Raw genomic sequence first — 18,683 nt, forward strand, 5'->3', positions numbered from 1 at the left:
CAATTTTTCCTCCTTCCTCTGAGGTATTTTATGTACCAATTCAGTTGGTCTTATTAGGATCCCCAGTGCTCCTCTTCAGAGACTTTTCTAACTATGGGCCAGCAGTCAGTTTAATTCCCATATGCTCCCCTGATTTGGGCCCTGAGTCATTCTCAGGTGTGAAGACAATAAAAGTATACTGGGTGTTTCTTACCATGGGTTCAGAGCATCACTCTACTGTGGGCCCCTCTCGGGACTCTCTTGCAGAAGGGAGCAGTGTCCCATCCTCGTTTTTCCCGCTCACTTCAGGGCTTCTCCACCTACCTAGCAAGATGACTAGAGCCCCTTCTTCATTGGCATCTTGACCGTCTTAAAAGCACATGGCGTTGTTTTGATTGGAGTCCCAACTCAGTTGTGGTACTGCCAGATGTTGAGCCTTTCTGGTAACTTGAGAGCAGAGGTCTTGTAGTGATGGACTTGTGAATTGCCATCTTGCCTTACTCAGTGCACACAATTCTGCAGAATTAGTTTTGGGGTGATTCCTGCCAGTAGGAGAAACAGGTTGTTGCAACTCCCAAATATGTCCCTTATACTAATTAGAATATACAGGGACCTCTCTCACATGACCTTGCCACCTTTTGTTTCTCATTTAACAATGTGTAATGCTTGTTCTTGTAGGCAGAGGTGCTACGCTTGATAACAAATATATGAACTTAAAGGAGAGGTCTGTATCTTGCTTGACACTCCTGGTTTTATGTTCTAATCAACATGTTCTTGATCTCAATAGATTTGTTTAGTGAATGACCCTCGGCCCCACCACAAGTACAGCAAACTTTACACGGTGGACTACTTAAGCAACATGGTTGGAGGGAGGAAAACTCTATATAACAACCAGCCCATTGACTTATTGAAAAAGATGGTTGCTGCCTCCATCAAAGATGGAGAGGTTGGTATTGTTTCTTTGTCTTCTGCATAGGGGTTAAAACCTTTTCTTCCAACTTCTTTGGTGTAATAGGAAGAACTTATGTTGACTTCTTTCTTCTTCTTTCCTCTATTTCTAGGCTGTATGGTTTGGCTGTGATGTTGGAAAACACTTCAGTGGCAAGTTGGGCCTCAGTGACACGAATGTGTGAGTGCAAGAAATTTAAAATAGAAAATCATTTGTGGGTTGTGACTGTTGGAGTGCACTCTTGGTGCGAAGTGACTCAGCTCAGGTTCACTCAAAGATTAAGGTTGGCTTGAGGGTGGGTCTGTTTCTTTCTATTTTGTAGAGTTTGAGGATTCATAGCAGAAACTCCACATATTTAACTCTAACCTGGGAAGTCAAGATCATACTTCATATCTGAGTTGAAATTGTTGGATGTTCCTAAAAAGTCATCCTACATGAGAAAGACACTTAAAAAAAAATTTGTTTTGATATAAAAAAAAAATAATGTAACACTCAAAGTAATATGTAAAAGATACAATCAATGTGATGCCAAGTATTTGATACCAAGTATTTATCAAAGATACCACATACTTTTTGTCTTTATTTTTGTACACTTACTTTTTAAAAGACAACTTAAGGGACTTCCATGGGTGGTCCAGTGGCTAAGACTCCACGCTCCCAATGCAGGAGGCCCGGGTTCAATCCCTGGTCAGGGAACTATATCCCACATGCTGCAGCTAAGAGTTCACATGATGCAACTAAAAGATCCCACATGCTGCAACTAAAGATCCTGCATGAGGCAATGAAGATCCTGTGTGCCGCAACTAAGACCTGGTGCAGCCAAATAAATAAATATTTTTTTTAAAAAAGGCAACTTAAAAGTTGGATTACTGGGACTTCCCTAGTGGCACAGTGGTTAAGAATCCACCTGCCAATGCCAGGGACACAGGTTCGATCCCTGGTCCGGGAAGATCCCACATGCCACAGAGCAACTAAGCCTGTGCGCCACAACTGCTGAAGCCCGCGTGCCTAGAGCCCGTGCTCCGCAACAAGAGAGGCCACTGCAATGAAAAGCCCGCGCACCACAATGAAGAGTAGCCCCAGCTCGCCACAACTAGAGAAAGCCTGCACGCAGCAATGAAAACCCAACACAGCCAAAAAAAAGAAAAAAAAAGTTGGATTACGAAAGGTTATAAAAATAATAGTAACTGATTACTGTGTAAATCTGCTTAGTGCGTTTGGGGTTATAATTAAAGGTTTTCCAGATCTCTTGTTTGCTATTTGAGCCTTCTTAACTACTTCTATTGCTTTGATACCTTATGTATTTTGTCTTTATGACAACTAGGACTAATATGCATACATACTTTAAAGCATTCCTCCTGTTTGTTTATGACAATGAAGATTGATTTGTGAACTGAATCATTCAACTTCCTTGACTGTTAAAATATATCACTTTAGTGTTACTTGTAAGTAATTATTACTTGTAGGAAATTGAGTAAATATCTTGACAGTTAACAACAGGAGAAAGGAAATCTGCTAAAAGAGAGAATTCATGAGGTTCTTTAAACTTTGAAAATATTCTCCAATATTTTGACACTCTTTATTTAAATTTCACAGTTAGCAGTGGTCTAAATGAATTCAGAAACTGAGTGCTTCTGCCGGCTCAAAAGAGACCATTTTTGAAAGAAATTACTTCAGAAACTTTTAAGTTTTCTTGCCAAAATGACAATGCAAGCTTATCTTGTCAGCTTTTTGATTTGGGGAATTTATGTTTAATAACTTTGTATTTTTCTGAGTACTCTTGTGACACAGAGAGAATGGAATCCCATTGAGAGACTAAATTTTGCATGTACCACGTTCTCTAAAGAGCTACAGCCCAGATATATCTGGAGCTGCAAAGCCCCTTCAGGTTCTTCTATGATCCTTTTACAACCAGAAGCCAATTATCCCCCATGATTGTACTCTGTATATTCTGTGCTATTGTTCTCTTTTACAGCTATGACCATGAGTTAGTGTTTGGTGTCTCCATGAAGAACATGAATAAAGCTGAGAGGCTGACTTTTGGTGAGTCTCTTATGACCCACGCCATGACCTTCACTGCTGTCTCAGAAAAGGTATGACCCTCAGCGTGCCCACTCCAGTGTTTGCATAGATGGATCTACATGCTCCTGCAGACCGTTTATTCCAGCAGAGCTTCTTCATAGTGTATATGATTTCTGTTAAAAGTTAGCAAGACATTGTACCTGCCTCACTTGGGGTTTGGCTGGATGCTCAGAAGTAATAAAAATAGAAACTTTCCATGAGGAGCAGAATTTGTGTCAGCAGGGAGTAAGGAAGTAACTGCTTTTCTGTAACTTTGGAAATTCTTGGTGTGAAAAGAGGTCAGCAAGGGAACTTGGGAGAGGATAACTTCAGTTTAATAAGGAATTAAAATGTACCGTGAAAGTGTTCATATCTTGATGACTTATGTTCAGACTCACCTTCCTTTCATTTGTCATTCAGATTCTTCTGCAGTAAAATGTCAATAACAGTAATTTGTAGACTCCATGCCCATTACTGGATTTATGCAGAGCTTCAGGAAATTGGATGTAAAAAGTATGTTGAATTTCCTATGAAATACTCTGACTAGTAATATCATTGTTTCTAAGACACAGTGTTGGAAACAACAACTGCAGTTTTATTTCACAAATAAGCCGTCCCATTTCTAGGCTGTAGAATAGATATTTACTCCTGTGCTCAGGGATCATAAAGAAGAGAAGACTTGAAAATACTTTAGTTCTTTACCACTGCAAGCAGAAGTGTTCTTTTCCTAGCCTAATTGGAAAGAAAGTCACAGAATAACTACCTTGACCTTAGAAGCAAAATATTAGAAGGAACTTCTCATAAAATACTGTAAATAATGAAATAAAATTCTATAGTAAATAAACTAGAATAAAATACTACTAAAATACTTAGAATAAAATATTATTAATATTAAGTTGTTCATATTTATGTTTGGACCTCCTATATTATAAAATTCAGTGGATTTATAACTAAAGCTCCTTAAAGTTAAACTTTTAAACTATTAAGAGGATTATTAAAACGGAAAACAAACTAAAAACCTTGTAATTTCCAAGAGAGTTTTGGGTTTTATCATTTTCCATCTCTATTATAGAGTATTCCTGTTTTTCAGAAATAAAAATCATACATACTCCATGTCATTTTCTCTGGAACTTCCATTCTTTCATTGGCATGGTTTATTAATATGCTTTTTTTTCCCCTCTGGGAAACAGAGCTACATTACCTGTAAATATTATAAAGCAGAATCAATACTATCATAACTGGAATTTTATATTGAGATTTTTCTCTTCCTTCTACTTTGAGTTTTTGACCACTGCATAACTAGTTTGCACTGCATTTGAATGATAATGCAGAGATAAATGCTAGTAAGTATTCTGGGATATTCTTTCTTGTTTCGGGTTTCTTGGAATCCCTCTGAGGGAGGTCCAGATATTATTCTATATTTATAGATGACATGGCTTGATCTAGGTCATGCATGAATTCATTGGCAAAGGAAAGAAGAAACATTTTGAAACTTACTATAATAAATGACTTTAGGTGATATAGATTCTAACAGTTATATTTAAAAGGAAAGTAAAGATGGACTATAATGCAGGGAGTAGAAAACCAAAACATTTAATAAAGCTAGCCCCAGAATGTATAGTTTATTGATGTGGTTTTAAAGGTACCTGGGGCTAAGATTAAGGGGTAGGTAGTACAGATAAGGGTGTTTGAAACTTGTGGGTTTGATTGTTGGCTATTTCTGAGACTGAAAATTGCTGAGATTCAAGAAGACTGTCAGGAGTAAAATCAAATCCCATGTAGATGAGACTCGTGCAGTTTTATGCAGGTGGGAGTTGACAGATGAAATCATTAGGAGATAATTCAGGAGCCAGCTCTCTTCTCATGCTACCAAGATTTAAGTTGTTTTGACATCAGCTAATGCCCTGGGTAAACATGAGAGAGAACAGCCTTTTCCCAAGTGCAGCCTTCTTATCCCTCTCTGTGTCACTGTAATAAAGACTATAAATGAAGGTTATCATGATGAGTATCGTTGTCCCTTTAAGAAGATGAAAATTGAGCTTATTTTATTAATGAAGATAGAAGGAGAACGGAACTGCCTGGGTTTTGTTTTATGAAAATAGTGTTTGGTTTGCCATTCAACCTCTATTGTATTAAATTCAATATTTGTGTAACTGAATCAATAAAAGAACACATAGGAGAGTGTCATTACTCGGTTCCCCTAAGAAAGAAAAGTAGGCTGTATTGATGAGAATGTGTTTGTTTTCTTTTTTAAACTCTTGACTAGGTCTTAGAATCATTTCTAAAATAAATACAGTGGGATACCTCTGCAAAGAATGCTGATTAATTAAAAGCAAGAGTCTCTGGCTTCAGATGGTGTTCACTGCTTTCAGTAATTTAATATTTTGTTTTTCTTAGCCAAGAGGCATTTTAATGTGCTTATTTTCTGTATACAATAGAATGTAAAGAAGAAAATAGTATTTATCGCTTTGCTGGGTTTATTGCATTTTCACCCCAAGAGATTCAAACTCCACTTCTATTAGAGTATCCCTTTGGTTATAGTGGAAGATATACGGCCCTGGTCATGTATATCATTGCTGTATAGAGAAGGCTCTTTCTTCTGAGTGGCTGAATAAGAGCTAAAATTACATGACATCTCATCAGGACGGATCTAGTTTCAGACTACACACTGTCATCCACTCTTTTGCAGGATGATCAGGAGGGTGCTTTCGTGAAATGGAGAGTGGAAAATTCGTGGGGTGAAGACCATGGCCACAAAGGTAAGCTTAATCTGGTAATACTAACTCAGAGTGACTAGGTGTGCTCTACTCTCTGCCTCCTAATGTGAAGAAAAAGCTGCCCTAGTGTGGATCATTTTTATTTTTCAGTAATTGGTCCCATTAGCTAGATTATTAGCTAGACTATTCTGGAGAAAAATCTGAGGATCTCGTTTGCCCCCAGGATCCCTATGCCCAGCATGGTAGGCCTGAACTCCCTGGTTGGCTCTGAGATCAGTATGTGCTGGCATTTGTTCCAAACCGTGCTGACCCTAGTAGACCTTTGTACCAGAATCACTTGGCCAGTAAGAAGTTTGAGTGCCCTTTGCCAGGACACTTGCTCTATGGAGTTTGGTGCATTTTCATTTACTGCACTAACTCTAGAATAATCAGAAGCTTTCTAGCGGGAGAATGGGATTGGCAAGAAACTTTAGGCATGTATTGGAGACTCATGAGAAGTTGTGAAGTCTGAAGTTGTGAAGTCTAAATGCTGTGGTTACCATTTAGACGGTTTTATTCTGACAATCAAAACGCAGGCAGAAGTCATAAGTAAATTATAGTAATTAGGCTTAAAGAAAAACCACAGGTAATATATGAATTGTAGAAAAATAAAAACTACAGATAAGCCAAAAGAGGGGAAAAAAACCTCTAATAATCCTGCTACCCAGCGATCACCATTGATTAACTGTTTAGGGTATATTCTTGCAAATCTTAGAGACCATATTTCTTAAGACTGTTTTTCATAATAGATTTAGTAGATAAAAGCCTTTTAAGGTATCGTTATGCTTTAATTTTTAGAGTTTCAAACCAAAAAGTGGCAACTACCAGAGAATATTATGCATGTCAGCATGTATTTGCTTGTGTGTTACGTGCTGGTCACATCTTGTAGCAGCTGTTTCCCAGAGTCCATATTTCTTACTTTTAGCCAGTGGATTCTGGCTAGGAAGGACACATAAACCACAGCTCTCTAGACTAGTTAGAAGACTGGAAGGAAATAGGTAGGGAATCCAGTGAGATTACCCAGACACTTGGAATCAGACTTCAGCTATCTCACCCAAGCAGCAATCAGCCAGAAATTTTCTTTAAAAAAAGTAAAACAAAATGAAAGAAAAACAAGAAAAACAAAATAGCGATCTCAGCAACTCTTTACCTGTTGCTTCCCTCTTTGTTTAAGTGATTTTCCAGCTAAGTTCTTTAGAGCTCTAAGATTTCCACGGGTAAAAGGTGGCGGTTTGGAAGTGAGCAGATGGGGCTTCAGTCGTTTATATCTGAAAACTGCTGTCTTAGAAGAGCCTTGACAAGACTTGAGTGTGCTGCGATTGAGTGGCACAAGCTAGTAGGTGATGGCCAACACCTAGAGGCCATTTAATCTGTCATTTCACGTCTTTTCATCTCCCCATGAAATGCTCATTGGTGGATTTTGGCAAACTATCCCTGGGATCTGCTGTGAAACTCAGCTCAGTGATTATATGTAAACGAATATCAGCGCTGTTGGTGTGTATCTGTTCATCATCAGGTAGTTGCATGTCCCCCATCTGTGGTTTGTGTTATTGTTCTGTGATTATGGGGCACTTGCTAAATTAACTATTATGAATTAAAGTGCAACATATTTTTTAATTGGTGATTTCTTATAAGATAAATTCATTTTAAGACACAAAAACATTGGGATCAGGTAGAGGTGGGTATAAGGAAACTAGCAAAAAGATTAAAAACAAACAACTCAGAATTCAGTTATATCCGTTAAGTTGATGATGGTTAAGAAGTGGATGCAAAGGAGAAGCTTGTCTTGAATTGGAAGGATTTGGTATTTGTAACATTTTAAAACATAAGCTATTGTTTCAGATGAAACTCTGTAGCTTCTGTTTCATTTTTGGTCTTATTTGGTCCCTGTAAATGGTTTGTTATTATAAAGATTAGTGTCTAGGAAAAGGACTAAAGTTATGGTTTGTTTAGACCAGCCTGGACCCGTTGGCTTGTTTCTGAGATATTTTTCTATCTATAACAGTCACTGAGTTTGTAGATAGTCGTGATACCCATTTAAGAGAGGATAAACACTTGTAAAGTGTATTTTTTTCCATTCAACTGTACCTCTTTACTCCTAACTCAATAAAAGTTTTGCTTCTGCTGACTTACTCATTCTATTATTATGTGGAGAGAGCTGGGGTTTTTTTTTTTTAAGTTCAAAGGTTATAGCTTATTGCACTATAAAACATTAACCAGTTTTGCTTCCAACCCAGAAGTCTAACATTTAATTATTTACATACTTATACGAATTTTATCATTTATATTGTAAAGCACACATAATTATATCACACACACACATTTTCAAATGTCCTTTGGCTCTTTGAACTGATTGTGTTATCTTACTGGTTCACTCTTGTAGTGAGTTGAATAAAAATCTTTAACATGTGTTCATTTTACATTTGCATTATATCACCATTTTACTTCATAAAATTTACTTTAATGACAATGATACTCCCTTCTTAGTTTTTTTTTTTTTTAACATCTTTATTGGAGTATAATTGCTTTACAGTGGTGTGTTAGTTTCTGCTGTATAACAAAGTGAATCAGCTATACATATACATATATCCCCATATCTCCTCCCTCTTGTGTCTCCTTCCCACCCTCCCTATCCCACCCCTCTAGGTGGTCACAAAGCCCTGAGCTGATCTCTCTGTGCTATGTGGCTGCTTCCCACTAGCTATCTGTTTTACGTTTGGTAGTGTATATATGTCCATGCCACTCTCTCACTTTGTCCCAAGAGCTGGGGTCTTGATCCCTGTGGTCTGCCTGTAATCCTTCCTAGTGAAACCTGTCTAGTTAAGACTAAACTAACTTTTTTGTTGTTCTTGAATAACTGAAATGCCTGAGATTATACAGAGTAAAGCATTTCAGTAGAGAGCCAAAAGATAAATTGAACTGAGTGGGGGTAGCGAATAGTTCATTCAAAGCCAAAATAAATTATTCTCATGTGTTTCTTGGTAATGTTCTTTCTGACTTAACAGGAAGGAAGGAAAGAAAACATGATCTAATTTAATTGGCACACTTGGCCTGACCTTAGGAGAATACGTAGTATGTTATTATGCGGGCAATGTGTGTTTACCCCAGCAGGGCCCTCCCGTCTGTCATCCTGGTGGGCATTGGCTGCCATGTCTGAGACAGAACCTCTTTGGTGCTCTTTCAGGAGACAGGACAACCATAAACAGCATAGCTAGGATTTTGTTTCTGTAGATAACATTGTTAACAGTTTGTTACTGTTCTCTATGGGGTTTCTGCTTGTTAAGATTGATGGTTTCTCAAAAAGCAATGTTGATAATACTACAAGCTGGAGGTGAACAGAGCAGAGATACCTGGGCAGGCTGCCTTTTCCCTCTGCCCAGTTCTGGCTTTGGTCTTTCCCATTGGTCATGAGACTAATAATTAAATCAGATAACCTGACTGTTTCCTAAAGGGGACAAATATTACCTCTGACCACTAGACACATAAAGGGAGAAATTAATTCTTATCTTATTGAAGCCATTGGGTTACTTCATATTGGGGAAGTATTCTAGTATTCTAGAATTCTAGTATTCTTAGTCAGATGGACTGAAAATTGGATACATATCTAAGATGGTGTACAACCAACGTGGCTTTCTTTTCTCCCCTACTTCTTGAAGTACTTGACTGTGTGTTTATGGATCACATTAGAAATGGATTTCATAGTTGAATGAGGGAACAGACCTTGGGACTTGTTACATTGTCTTTCATTTTGAAAAGTTGATAGGCTTGTTAGAATCAAGTAGTTTGTAAAATGTTTAAAAATTTAAAATAGGGGTGATAACCTTTGGTGCTTCTTACTCTTAGTCAGAAATTCATCTGAGAAGAGCATAATCTTTAAGCCAAAGTGACCTACAGGTCATCTCACTAAAAAGTGGTAGAGCCAGAATTATAATTCAGTCTGACATTAGAGCCTGTTTTCTTGACCACTAAACTGTGCTTCCTCCAAGCTTCTCTGTTCTAGTAACATCTAGTCTACTCATGGACATACCAGATCAATTTATGAACTTGGTGACCAGAAACTAGTGGCTACGGGGACATAAAACTTGTATAAAGTATCTGGAGACGAGTAAATGTCTGCTGTCAGGAGAAAGGGCTCTTAGAGCACTGTTTATGTCTGGGAATCTGAACAAGGAGGGGAGGATGGAGCATCTCGTGAGTGGTTTGTGTCCAGAGTTAGCACATCGTGAGTTGGGCAAGTGAAAAACTGTATGTAACCACCAAAAATTTCCCAGGATTATTTTGTCCATGCTGCTTTATAACATGGTTCTTTGTTTTTGTTTCTGTTTTTTTTTTTAACTTTTTATCATGGACAATTTCAGGCATATACAAACAGAATAGTATTAAGAAGTCGCCATGTGCCCATAACCCAGCTTCAATAGTTATCAGCATCCTGCCATGCATATAACAAAAGTGTTGATACTCAATAAATTAAATTCTTGGATGGTCTCCCTAATGAACCAGTCTTATTATGGAACTTCTTTTTATGATTGATTCACTTAGTCATGAGATGATATTCCAGTTCTAAAGTCTGACACATTAGAGCTCTGAAGGTAGAATTATCATAACATAGTTCTTAATGCTTATAGTCTAGTTTCTTAATATGCTGAATAATATAACTTTTTAGTAAAGTTAGGAGGAATATTATTTTCTAACTCTGCAATGGTCATTGAAGGAAAATCTTTATCTTTTAAAAATTTGTTTCTCTACATTTTCATTTTGAACCAAGATTAGTTTTCATTTTTCAAATTGCTTTTGTGCCTTTTTCAGCTTCAACTTTGAAGTTGTTTTTAACTCACATTCTTCATCTTTCCTTACAAATAAGCCTTTCTGTTCCTGATTTCATTTTAGTAAAATTTCCAGACTTCCTCATAAAAGGGAGTCTCTTCATGATTTCAGTTAAAGAGGCTTTGGCATGTTAGAGATTAATCTGGAAAGAAACTTATGTGGCTGATTCACATTACATCTGGACTTCTGCTGCTTTCTAAAAACCAAAAGAATGGCCTTTAAATTGCCTCACCATGTGATTTTGGGAACAGTATGTCCAAAGCTAGGCACAAAATTCATCATATCCTTCATATAACATTATATGGTGGAACCAAGAGAGACAGTTACTACTTTCTTGATTATAGATCCTGGGCAGTCATTTGTCTCCTTATGGTTTCACATTTCTCTATCAGTAACACGGATAATGACTAATTTCCTTATGAGGCCCTATAGTATATATAGCCATCAAACTGTATACTGTTATATAACTCTAAAAAGTTCAATGAATATTCCATATTTCTGTCAGAGGTACTCAGGACATAGAGTTCATAACATCTTGCTTCATAAGAATTCAACATTTGCTAATGTATTTGTCTCTTTTTCCCTCACAGCATCATGTAGAGTAACTCAGGATATGAACACCCATGTTTGATGTGAAAAAATGAAAACATGCTGAGAGGTTTTGACTTGTTCAGGTTGCACAGTGTCAGAGAGAGGGTTGGAATTCAGATTTCTTAATGTGACACAGGCAGCTTCCCTAAAAATGTATATTACCTATGAAAGATAACCAGTTATTTGCAGATCAGTTTGAGATTTAGTGGATTTCTAGCACAGATAATATAATTATAGACAATATTGAGCTGGACTTGCAGAAATAAGAGAAAATTATATGAGGTAAAAGTGGGTGCTTCTGATTTCCTGTAAAAGAGCAAGATACAAATTTGTTTTGTCACCTCAGGGTTTTCATGTCTCTCCAGGCTTGGGAAAAGCGCTGCTACTATCAGATTCGGGTATCTGAGTTCTTTCAGAGGGACTCCTCATCCTCCATCTCCATTCACCAACGAACCTGCATGACTCAAGCTAAAAAATAGTTCATGTGAGCGGAGCAGAGGAAGATTGACCGTTGCTTCCTTATCAAAGTGTGTGACTAGCAGAGGGCTACCATTTGTGAGAGGGGGACAAACTGTGGAACAGAGGCTCCTCCTAACTTGCAAGCAGGCATTGGTTTCAGGGAGAAATCTCTTCACATTTAATACAGATTTGTGTGTGTGTATTTGCTTTCTCCTGTAGAGAGGATCTGTCATTTTCACCAGATTGTCTCCCAGGTGTGTTTGTATTGCTTTGAGGAGGATAGAGGTTAAGCACAGAACCTGGCACCAGATGCCTGGGAACACATCCTGGTAGTCCCTCCTATTGGCTATGTAGCCTTGGTCATGGTATTTAACCTTTATAAGCCTTAGTTTTCTGATCTGTAAAATGGGGTTAATAATTGTACCTACCTCATAGGGTTGTTGTGAGAACTGTGCCAGGCATATAAGAAGTGCATGAAAATATTAGCTATTGTTGTTACTGTTGTTAATGTTATCTGTAGACAGGTGAGAGCAGGAGAGCGAGAACATAAGGCTCCTTAATCCTTCCCTCTGGGAGAGGGCTGTCTTAACTTGCCCATGGTTCTAGCGTCAGGTCTCTAAGAATTCAAGACCCTCGTGTGACCACTGGACTACATACCAGTTTACTGGATGGATGACTCGTCATGTGGGCTTAGTTGCATGAAAGAGAGCAGTGGAGGCGAGTAAACCTAGTGCCCAGGAAAACCCATTAGCAATAGCATCACCTCACATTTATTGATGGGATGCAGGGAACCGTGCACAGACCATGCTGGAACGTATGTCTCTGACCCTCAGAGGAATTTATACTTATTCAGCTGGGACATGGAAGGGGATTTGAAGAGGGCTGTGATAGGACAAAAGTGGCATTCATGGTGTGCTCCTTAGACTGTAAGATATAGGATAAGTAGACCAAGGAAAGCAAGAGAAGGGATGATTTCGCCAAGAAGGCAGATGACAACAAAAGAGGGGGAACCGGGTAGAGCCCCCTCAGTGGGGAGACAATAGAAAGACATTGAAGCTGAGGTTGTTGAAATGGGTGAGGGGTTAGGGAGAAGTCATGGAACTAGGTGATATCAGGGAGAACTTGGTGGTAAATAGTGCTGCAGGACTTCCCTGGTGGCGCAGTGGTTGAGAGTCCGCCTGCCGATGCAGTGGGCACGGGTTCGTGCCCTGGTCTGGGAAGATCCCACATGCCGCGGAGTGGCTGGGCCCGTGAGCCATGGCTGCTGAGCCTGCACGTCCGGAGCCTGTGCTCCGCAACGGGAGAGGCCACAACAGTGAGAGGCCCGCGTACTACAAAAAAAAAAAAAAAAAAAAGTGCTGCAGCAGGGCAGCCAGAAAATGAGTCAGTGGGAGAGGCTTTGGGATTGGACTTTAAGGCAGGTTTTGGAAACTTGAGGAGGGGTGAGGGTAGAAGCCCAACTGTGCTATTAATGCCACATCAGGAACATTTTGTACTTGATTCTTTCAAATGCTAGATACAGGGAGTGGGGAGGCGAGGAATTGAGCTGGGGCCATTGAGGCTGTAAATCTTGTTCTGTATGGTGTTTGCAATTTATTATAAAAACAAGTTGCTTTTATAATTATAAGTGCAAAATAATAAAGGGGGTAAACTACGAGAGAGATGGTGAGTGACTGGAACAGGGAAGGCTCCTTAGTGATTCTTCAAAGGTGAGCAGAGTTTTAGGAAAGGTGTTAGGGTTGTGGCTCTTTTGGGAAGCGAAGTGGAAGGCCAAGGAAAGGGGAGCTGAGAAGCGTTGCTCTTGACCTGTGGAGCATGCTTCAGGCCAGTCCAAGGCCTGGCGCCAAGAAATAATGTGGCCTGCCATCAATGGAGCTTTTGAGGAATGATCAGAAAGCAGGCTTTGCCTGAACCAAATAGGAGTAATGATGTTTGGGGTTAGAGAGAAGTCATTGAGTTTTGGTGAGGAAACAGACCCTTGGATGACACCTCAAGTTGTGTTTTCTCCTCCTGTCCAACATCAGAGACCCTGGCAGGATTTTGTGTGATCTCGGACTTGCCTGGCTCATGCCCACAGTCCAGGGAAACAAAAAATCAGACTGGTTGGTGTGCTGCCTTCTCTCCTCAGCCCAGAGGTGGACAGGCTTCTTCTGGACTCCTTAGCAAAGGGCGCTTCCTCAGGAAGTGTGCACTTCTGCAGACTGAACTTTGTTGTGGTTTGATGGTTTAAAAAAATGGAACCCACAAACCAAAACAACCCTCTTTCCCAACCACATTTTCCATCCTGCCTTCTTACTAGGGAAACAGAATCTTCTGTAGCCTTTGTTTCTGAAAGAGGCTACAAGTAATATCCAGCTGTAAGAGTATCCCTTCTCTTATCAGCAAAAGGTTCAGGAACCTGAACTACAGACCAGACGTTTGTGTTTTACTCTGGAGGAAAAAGAAGCTTCTCCTCAGATCAGTGTCCAGATATCTGTCTCATAAGTAGTGGGTTTGTTTCTTTTTGAAAAACGTCCAGCCCATCCTGTTCTCCAGCCTTCTAAATAAATGCACTTAGAACCCATGACATCTCTTTGATTTAAAGATACAGAATACCTCATAAATGGACCCCACACAACCTGGGCTCATGGCTCTTGATGTGGGGTGTGTGAGCAGATGGGACCTGGTTCCAGACAGTGCCTAGATGAGGAGCTAGATTAAGCAGTTATCTGTTGGCCAAAGTCATAACTACCTGCCACTCTCTTTGCCCCCTGAGTGCGGAAGCTGAGCCTCATGGAAAAGACCGAATTTGAAGTTAAGACCTGGATTTCAGTTTGGGCTTTACTTACTTACTGGCTATGTGACTTTAAACAGCTCATACCAACCCCGCCTGCCTCGTAGTGTTGCTGTGAGGATTAAAATCAAAACAAGGATAGTGGATGTAAAATTGCCTTTTTTTTTTTCTTCCCCCAGTACGTGGGCCTCTCACTGTTGTGGCCTTTCCCGTTGCGGAGCACAGGCTCCAGACGCGCAGGCCCAGCGGCCATGGCTCATGGGCCCAGCCGCTCCGCGGCATGTGGGATCTTCCCAGACCAGGGCATGAACCCGTGTCCCCTGCATCGGCAGGCGGACTCTCAGCCACTGCGCCACCAGAGAAGCCCTAAAATTGCATTTTGAAGTCTAAGCTCCCTACAGATCCCTGTGTGTGTTTTGTTTTATTTTGCTTTCTAAGGTATAATTCTTTTAATAAATAATAAAATTACATTGTTCCAAAATCAAAATACAAAGAAGTATACAAAGGGGAATCTTGTTTCCATCTGTCACTCTCTACTCCTTTCACCTCCCCTTCTTTCAGTTTCCCATTTCTGTTCATTTCTATTGTATCCTTCCAGTGTGTTTTAGTGCAGCAAAGGCAGCATACCTTATGCCCCACTCTGCATCTTGCTCTCACTTCACTTAACAGCATGCCTTTGGGGCCTGTCAGTACGTTTTCACATCAGTACAGCTTCATTATCTTCCATTGTCTGGATGTACCACACTTTATTTAGCCAGTTCCCTTGCTAATGGAACTTGGGTCATTTCCAGGCTTTTGCTATTACAAACTATATTGCAGTGAGTTAATATCATACAGCGATTAGAACAGTGCCTGACAATAGTAAGAGCTGAATAAATATTAACTATTATTGTGCCTCAATAAACATGTATTGTCTGCATGTAAGTACTGTACTTCATCTGTAGGATGAAGTTCCAGAAATGGCATTGCTTAGTGAAGAGGGTAAATGCATTTGAATTTTTTCTAGGTTGCCAAATTCCATTCCATAGGGATTGTGTCTTTTTGTACATTTGCAGCATACTCTGTACAAATGTAAGGCATGCTTTACACAGTGGGTAACCAACAGAAGTGGTTGACAGATTGTCTCTACTTAATAACCTGTTGAAATTGTGTATGTTCATAGCTGGGGACTAGACTGGGCCGAGGCCTTACTGAATGGTGGATTTTTCACTGAGATTGTGTTTCTTATGTTTTCTTACCACTAACCCTACTTTTCTCTCTTATTTATTTTTTAAATATAGTAGCAGGAAAATGTTTGTAAGCATAACAAAAAAAGTTAGAAGTCATAAAGGAAAAGATTGATAAATTTGACTTCATAAAATATAAAAAATTTTAGTATACTAGAAAAATACATCATCAACTAAATTAGAAGGCAAATTGCATAATAGTATAAAAAGTTTGCAATCATTATAATATATTAATATAGAGAGCACTATTACTGATCACTGTGAAAATGACAAACACACCAGTTAAAATTAGGCAGAGGTCCGAAACAGACTCTTTATAAAAGAAAACTGTGAATAGCAAGCACACACAGACAGAAGTTCAAATTGAACCCAGAAAGAAAGTTGTAATTATATATACCAAGTATTGATGAGGATATAAAGAAATTAAGTAGATAATTAAGGATGTACACAAAGGTTTAGTTACAAAAATGTTTATAGCAGTGTTGTTTCTAAGCCTAAAAAAACAATCCAGATTCCAACAGTAAGGGATTGATTAAATACATTTTGGTTTTATTCATATAAATTCAGCTTAAAAATTAAGATGTAGATAGATGTATTTTTTTATCAATGTGAAAAGAGCAATATTGGAAAACAGCATGTGTGGTACTTTAATAATAGAGCACGTGTGATGTCTCATTTTTATTAAATGTACAGAATCTAAATGTACAGAGTATATGTAGAGACTTTTATCAGAGGATGATAAATCTGAATAGGGCTTATCCCAAGGTGGTGGGATTGTAGGCAGTTTTAAAATTTATATTCATCTTCTTACCATCCACCTCTTCCTTCTTTTTCTCATCTTCCTCCTCCTCCTGTGTTTCCATACTTTTTTATAATGGGCATTATTTATTTGGGTAATCTTTAAGGAATCAAAAAGCAATATAACATTTCAGAATTTTGAGGGGAAAATCACCTACCCAGTGATATAAAATTATCATTTTGCCTTTTTTTTTTTTCATGTTTTCTCCCCCTGTGTATCTGGATTTTTAACATAGTTATATAGGATATGCCATTTTTATATACTTGTTTTTATATCCATGTTTTGTATCCATGTTGCTATGTAGTCTTTGCAGCTTCATCTTAAATGACTGATTAATGTTGGATGAAGTGGTTTCTCACTATTTATTAGGAAGTTTGAAATACGAGACAAGTGTCAGTAAAGGCTTTGCTTTCCTTTCTGGGAGCCTTTCTTCAGCCTTGAGTTATCTGCATCAGGTGAAAGATTGGCAGTGACTTAATGAGGCTTCAGTCGTCTGGCTTCTTTAGGTCTGCGCTGCCAGACAGATCCATCACAGCAGAGCTGATAACTTGATTTTGTCATACCTTTTTTTAAAATAGCAAATATATATATATATATATATATATATATATATATTTTTTTTTTTTAACCACAAATAGTTTGTTAGTGAGGTGAAATACTTCATAGAAAAAAGCAAAAAATATATCTGATTCGTAAATGATAATATATTTATCACTTTAATTTAGTCTGAGAGGTTTAAAATTTAGATCTTTAGCAGGATTTCAGAAAACTGTTTTCTTAGGGTAAAGTTCTTCTTTCCCGTAAACGAACCCATTCGAAACCCTTCTGTTTCTGAGTGAATTTGGCCTAACCGGCCTAGAGCTGTATCCACAGACACTTTTTCCCCTTACAGACCGATACTGCCCTTTCTCTTTAACAAATACAGAAACATTGCCAGTGTCTTTGAGGGCCTGTTCACTTATTTTATTTCTTCCTCATAGCATGTAAACAAGACATTAAAGTTTAAACAAAATTTAATTTAGTTCCTAAAGCTCTCTTTATCCATTTATCTGTTTCTCTGAATGCCTTGTTCCCTGAACCTCGGGATCCTTGGAGCAGATTTTTTGTTTTCCTTTTTTTTTTTTCTTATTTCCTTTTTCCTTTGGGGAACACCAGTTTCTAATGGCCAGAGTACATAAGGGCTAGAAGCTGCAACTTTCCTCAAATCGAAATGGCCTCTTTCATCCTGCCTGAGTGGGTACCTTACTGCTCCTCTGCACAGCCCTCACTTGGGTTTTAGACACACTGATCCTAATCTTCTCAGTCAAACTCCAAGACACGCAGTATCAACAGTTACAGCGGCCACAAGTTCATTACCTACCCAGGGCGCAGTTACTTGGCAGCCACCTAGACTGTGAGGTTTCTGTGGGCCCCCAAAGAACTCATATCCTGAAAAGAGAGACTAATCAAGGCAGGCCCTCTTGGCAGGGACACTGAAAGGGTGGATTACAATTGATAGGAGTTTTAATTTGTAAGGACTTACTCTTATCTCCTGCTTTTGGAACAAGATGGTGTAGATGTACTTATTGTCCATTTTTTCTGGGCATTCTTTGAAGACTCATTTGATTGTGTGATGATAGTATTGTCATAAGGATACAGAATTTTATTACATGAATCTGCCTCTATCCTTCACCTGCCTCACTGCCCCGAGCTCCTCTAAGGATTTATTCAGCGTGCATTAGGGTGAGGGGAATGATGCCTAATGTGTCAAATGGTGTAGCGTTTAGTAGCCTGGTCTCCTGCCCACGAGAACTCTTAGACAAGGCAGATGCTGACCTTCTCAGGAAGCACTTACTTACATTTCTTGCAGCAAGAAATGGTACTGGTTGGCCCTTCAGCTGACCAAGCTTTGGCTGCTAGAACTTAGTGGCAGTAATGTAGGTGATGGTAGGGGCCAGGGACTTTGGAATGGCACGGGCTACAGCGTTTATCTGTGTTCTTCCTCCCTGAATCTCCTGTTGAGAAAGGAACACTGGATCGTGAGGGGATGAGAGCCCTTGCGCACTTCCCCGGGCATTTTCTGGTGAGGGTAAACATGCGGTGCCACATCAGGATGAGCTGTCTTTGACTGCTGTCGCAGGAGCAGAATTGGACATAGATGAGCTCCCCAAAGCAGTTGTGTTTTCAAGTTAAATAATGTCCTCTGTCACACCATTTAGCTTATAAAATTAGACTTAACTGCCATGATGCCTTTTAATTATTTAAATCAGTCTTGCTTTTAGAGCAG

At 39.1% G+C, this 18,683-nt stretch overlaps 1 protein-coding gene across 8 annotated transcripts in view; it reads left to right on the plus strand.

Moving 5' to 3' along the window:
- The window catches only part of BLMH (bleomycin hydrolase), a 53,152-nt gene that overhangs the window by 21,865 nt on the left and 12,604 nt on the right, over nt 1-18,683 (plus strand). For 5 of the 8 annotated variants that reach the window (XM_089899970.1, XM_022595683.3, XM_022595684.3 and 2 more), the window contains exons 8-11: nt 767-925; nt 1,041-1,108; nt 2,904-3,021; nt 5,679-5,748. In XM_089899970.1, coding sequence (XP_089756096.1) covers nt 767-925; nt 1,041-1,108; nt 2,904-3,021; nt 5,679-5,748 — 415 coding nt within the window. Of the gene's footprint in view, nt 1-766; nt 926-1,040; nt 1,109-2,903; nt 3,022-3,409; nt 3,503-5,678; nt 5,749-11,506; nt 14,582-18,683 lie in introns of those variants that run through there. The other 3 variants (XR_016388785.1, XM_089899969.1, XM_089899971.1) reach the window with 3 other exon arrangements.

The sequence above is a fragment of the Delphinapterus leucas genome, chromosome 19 (assembly GCF_059928025.1).
Source record: "Delphinapterus leucas isolate spDelLeu-1000000601 "Yukka" chromosome 19, BTC_Dleu_Yukka2, whole genome shotgun sequence".
NCBI classification, from domain to species: Eukaryota; Metazoa; Chordata; class Mammalia; order Artiodactyla; family Monodontidae; genus Delphinapterus; species Delphinapterus leucas.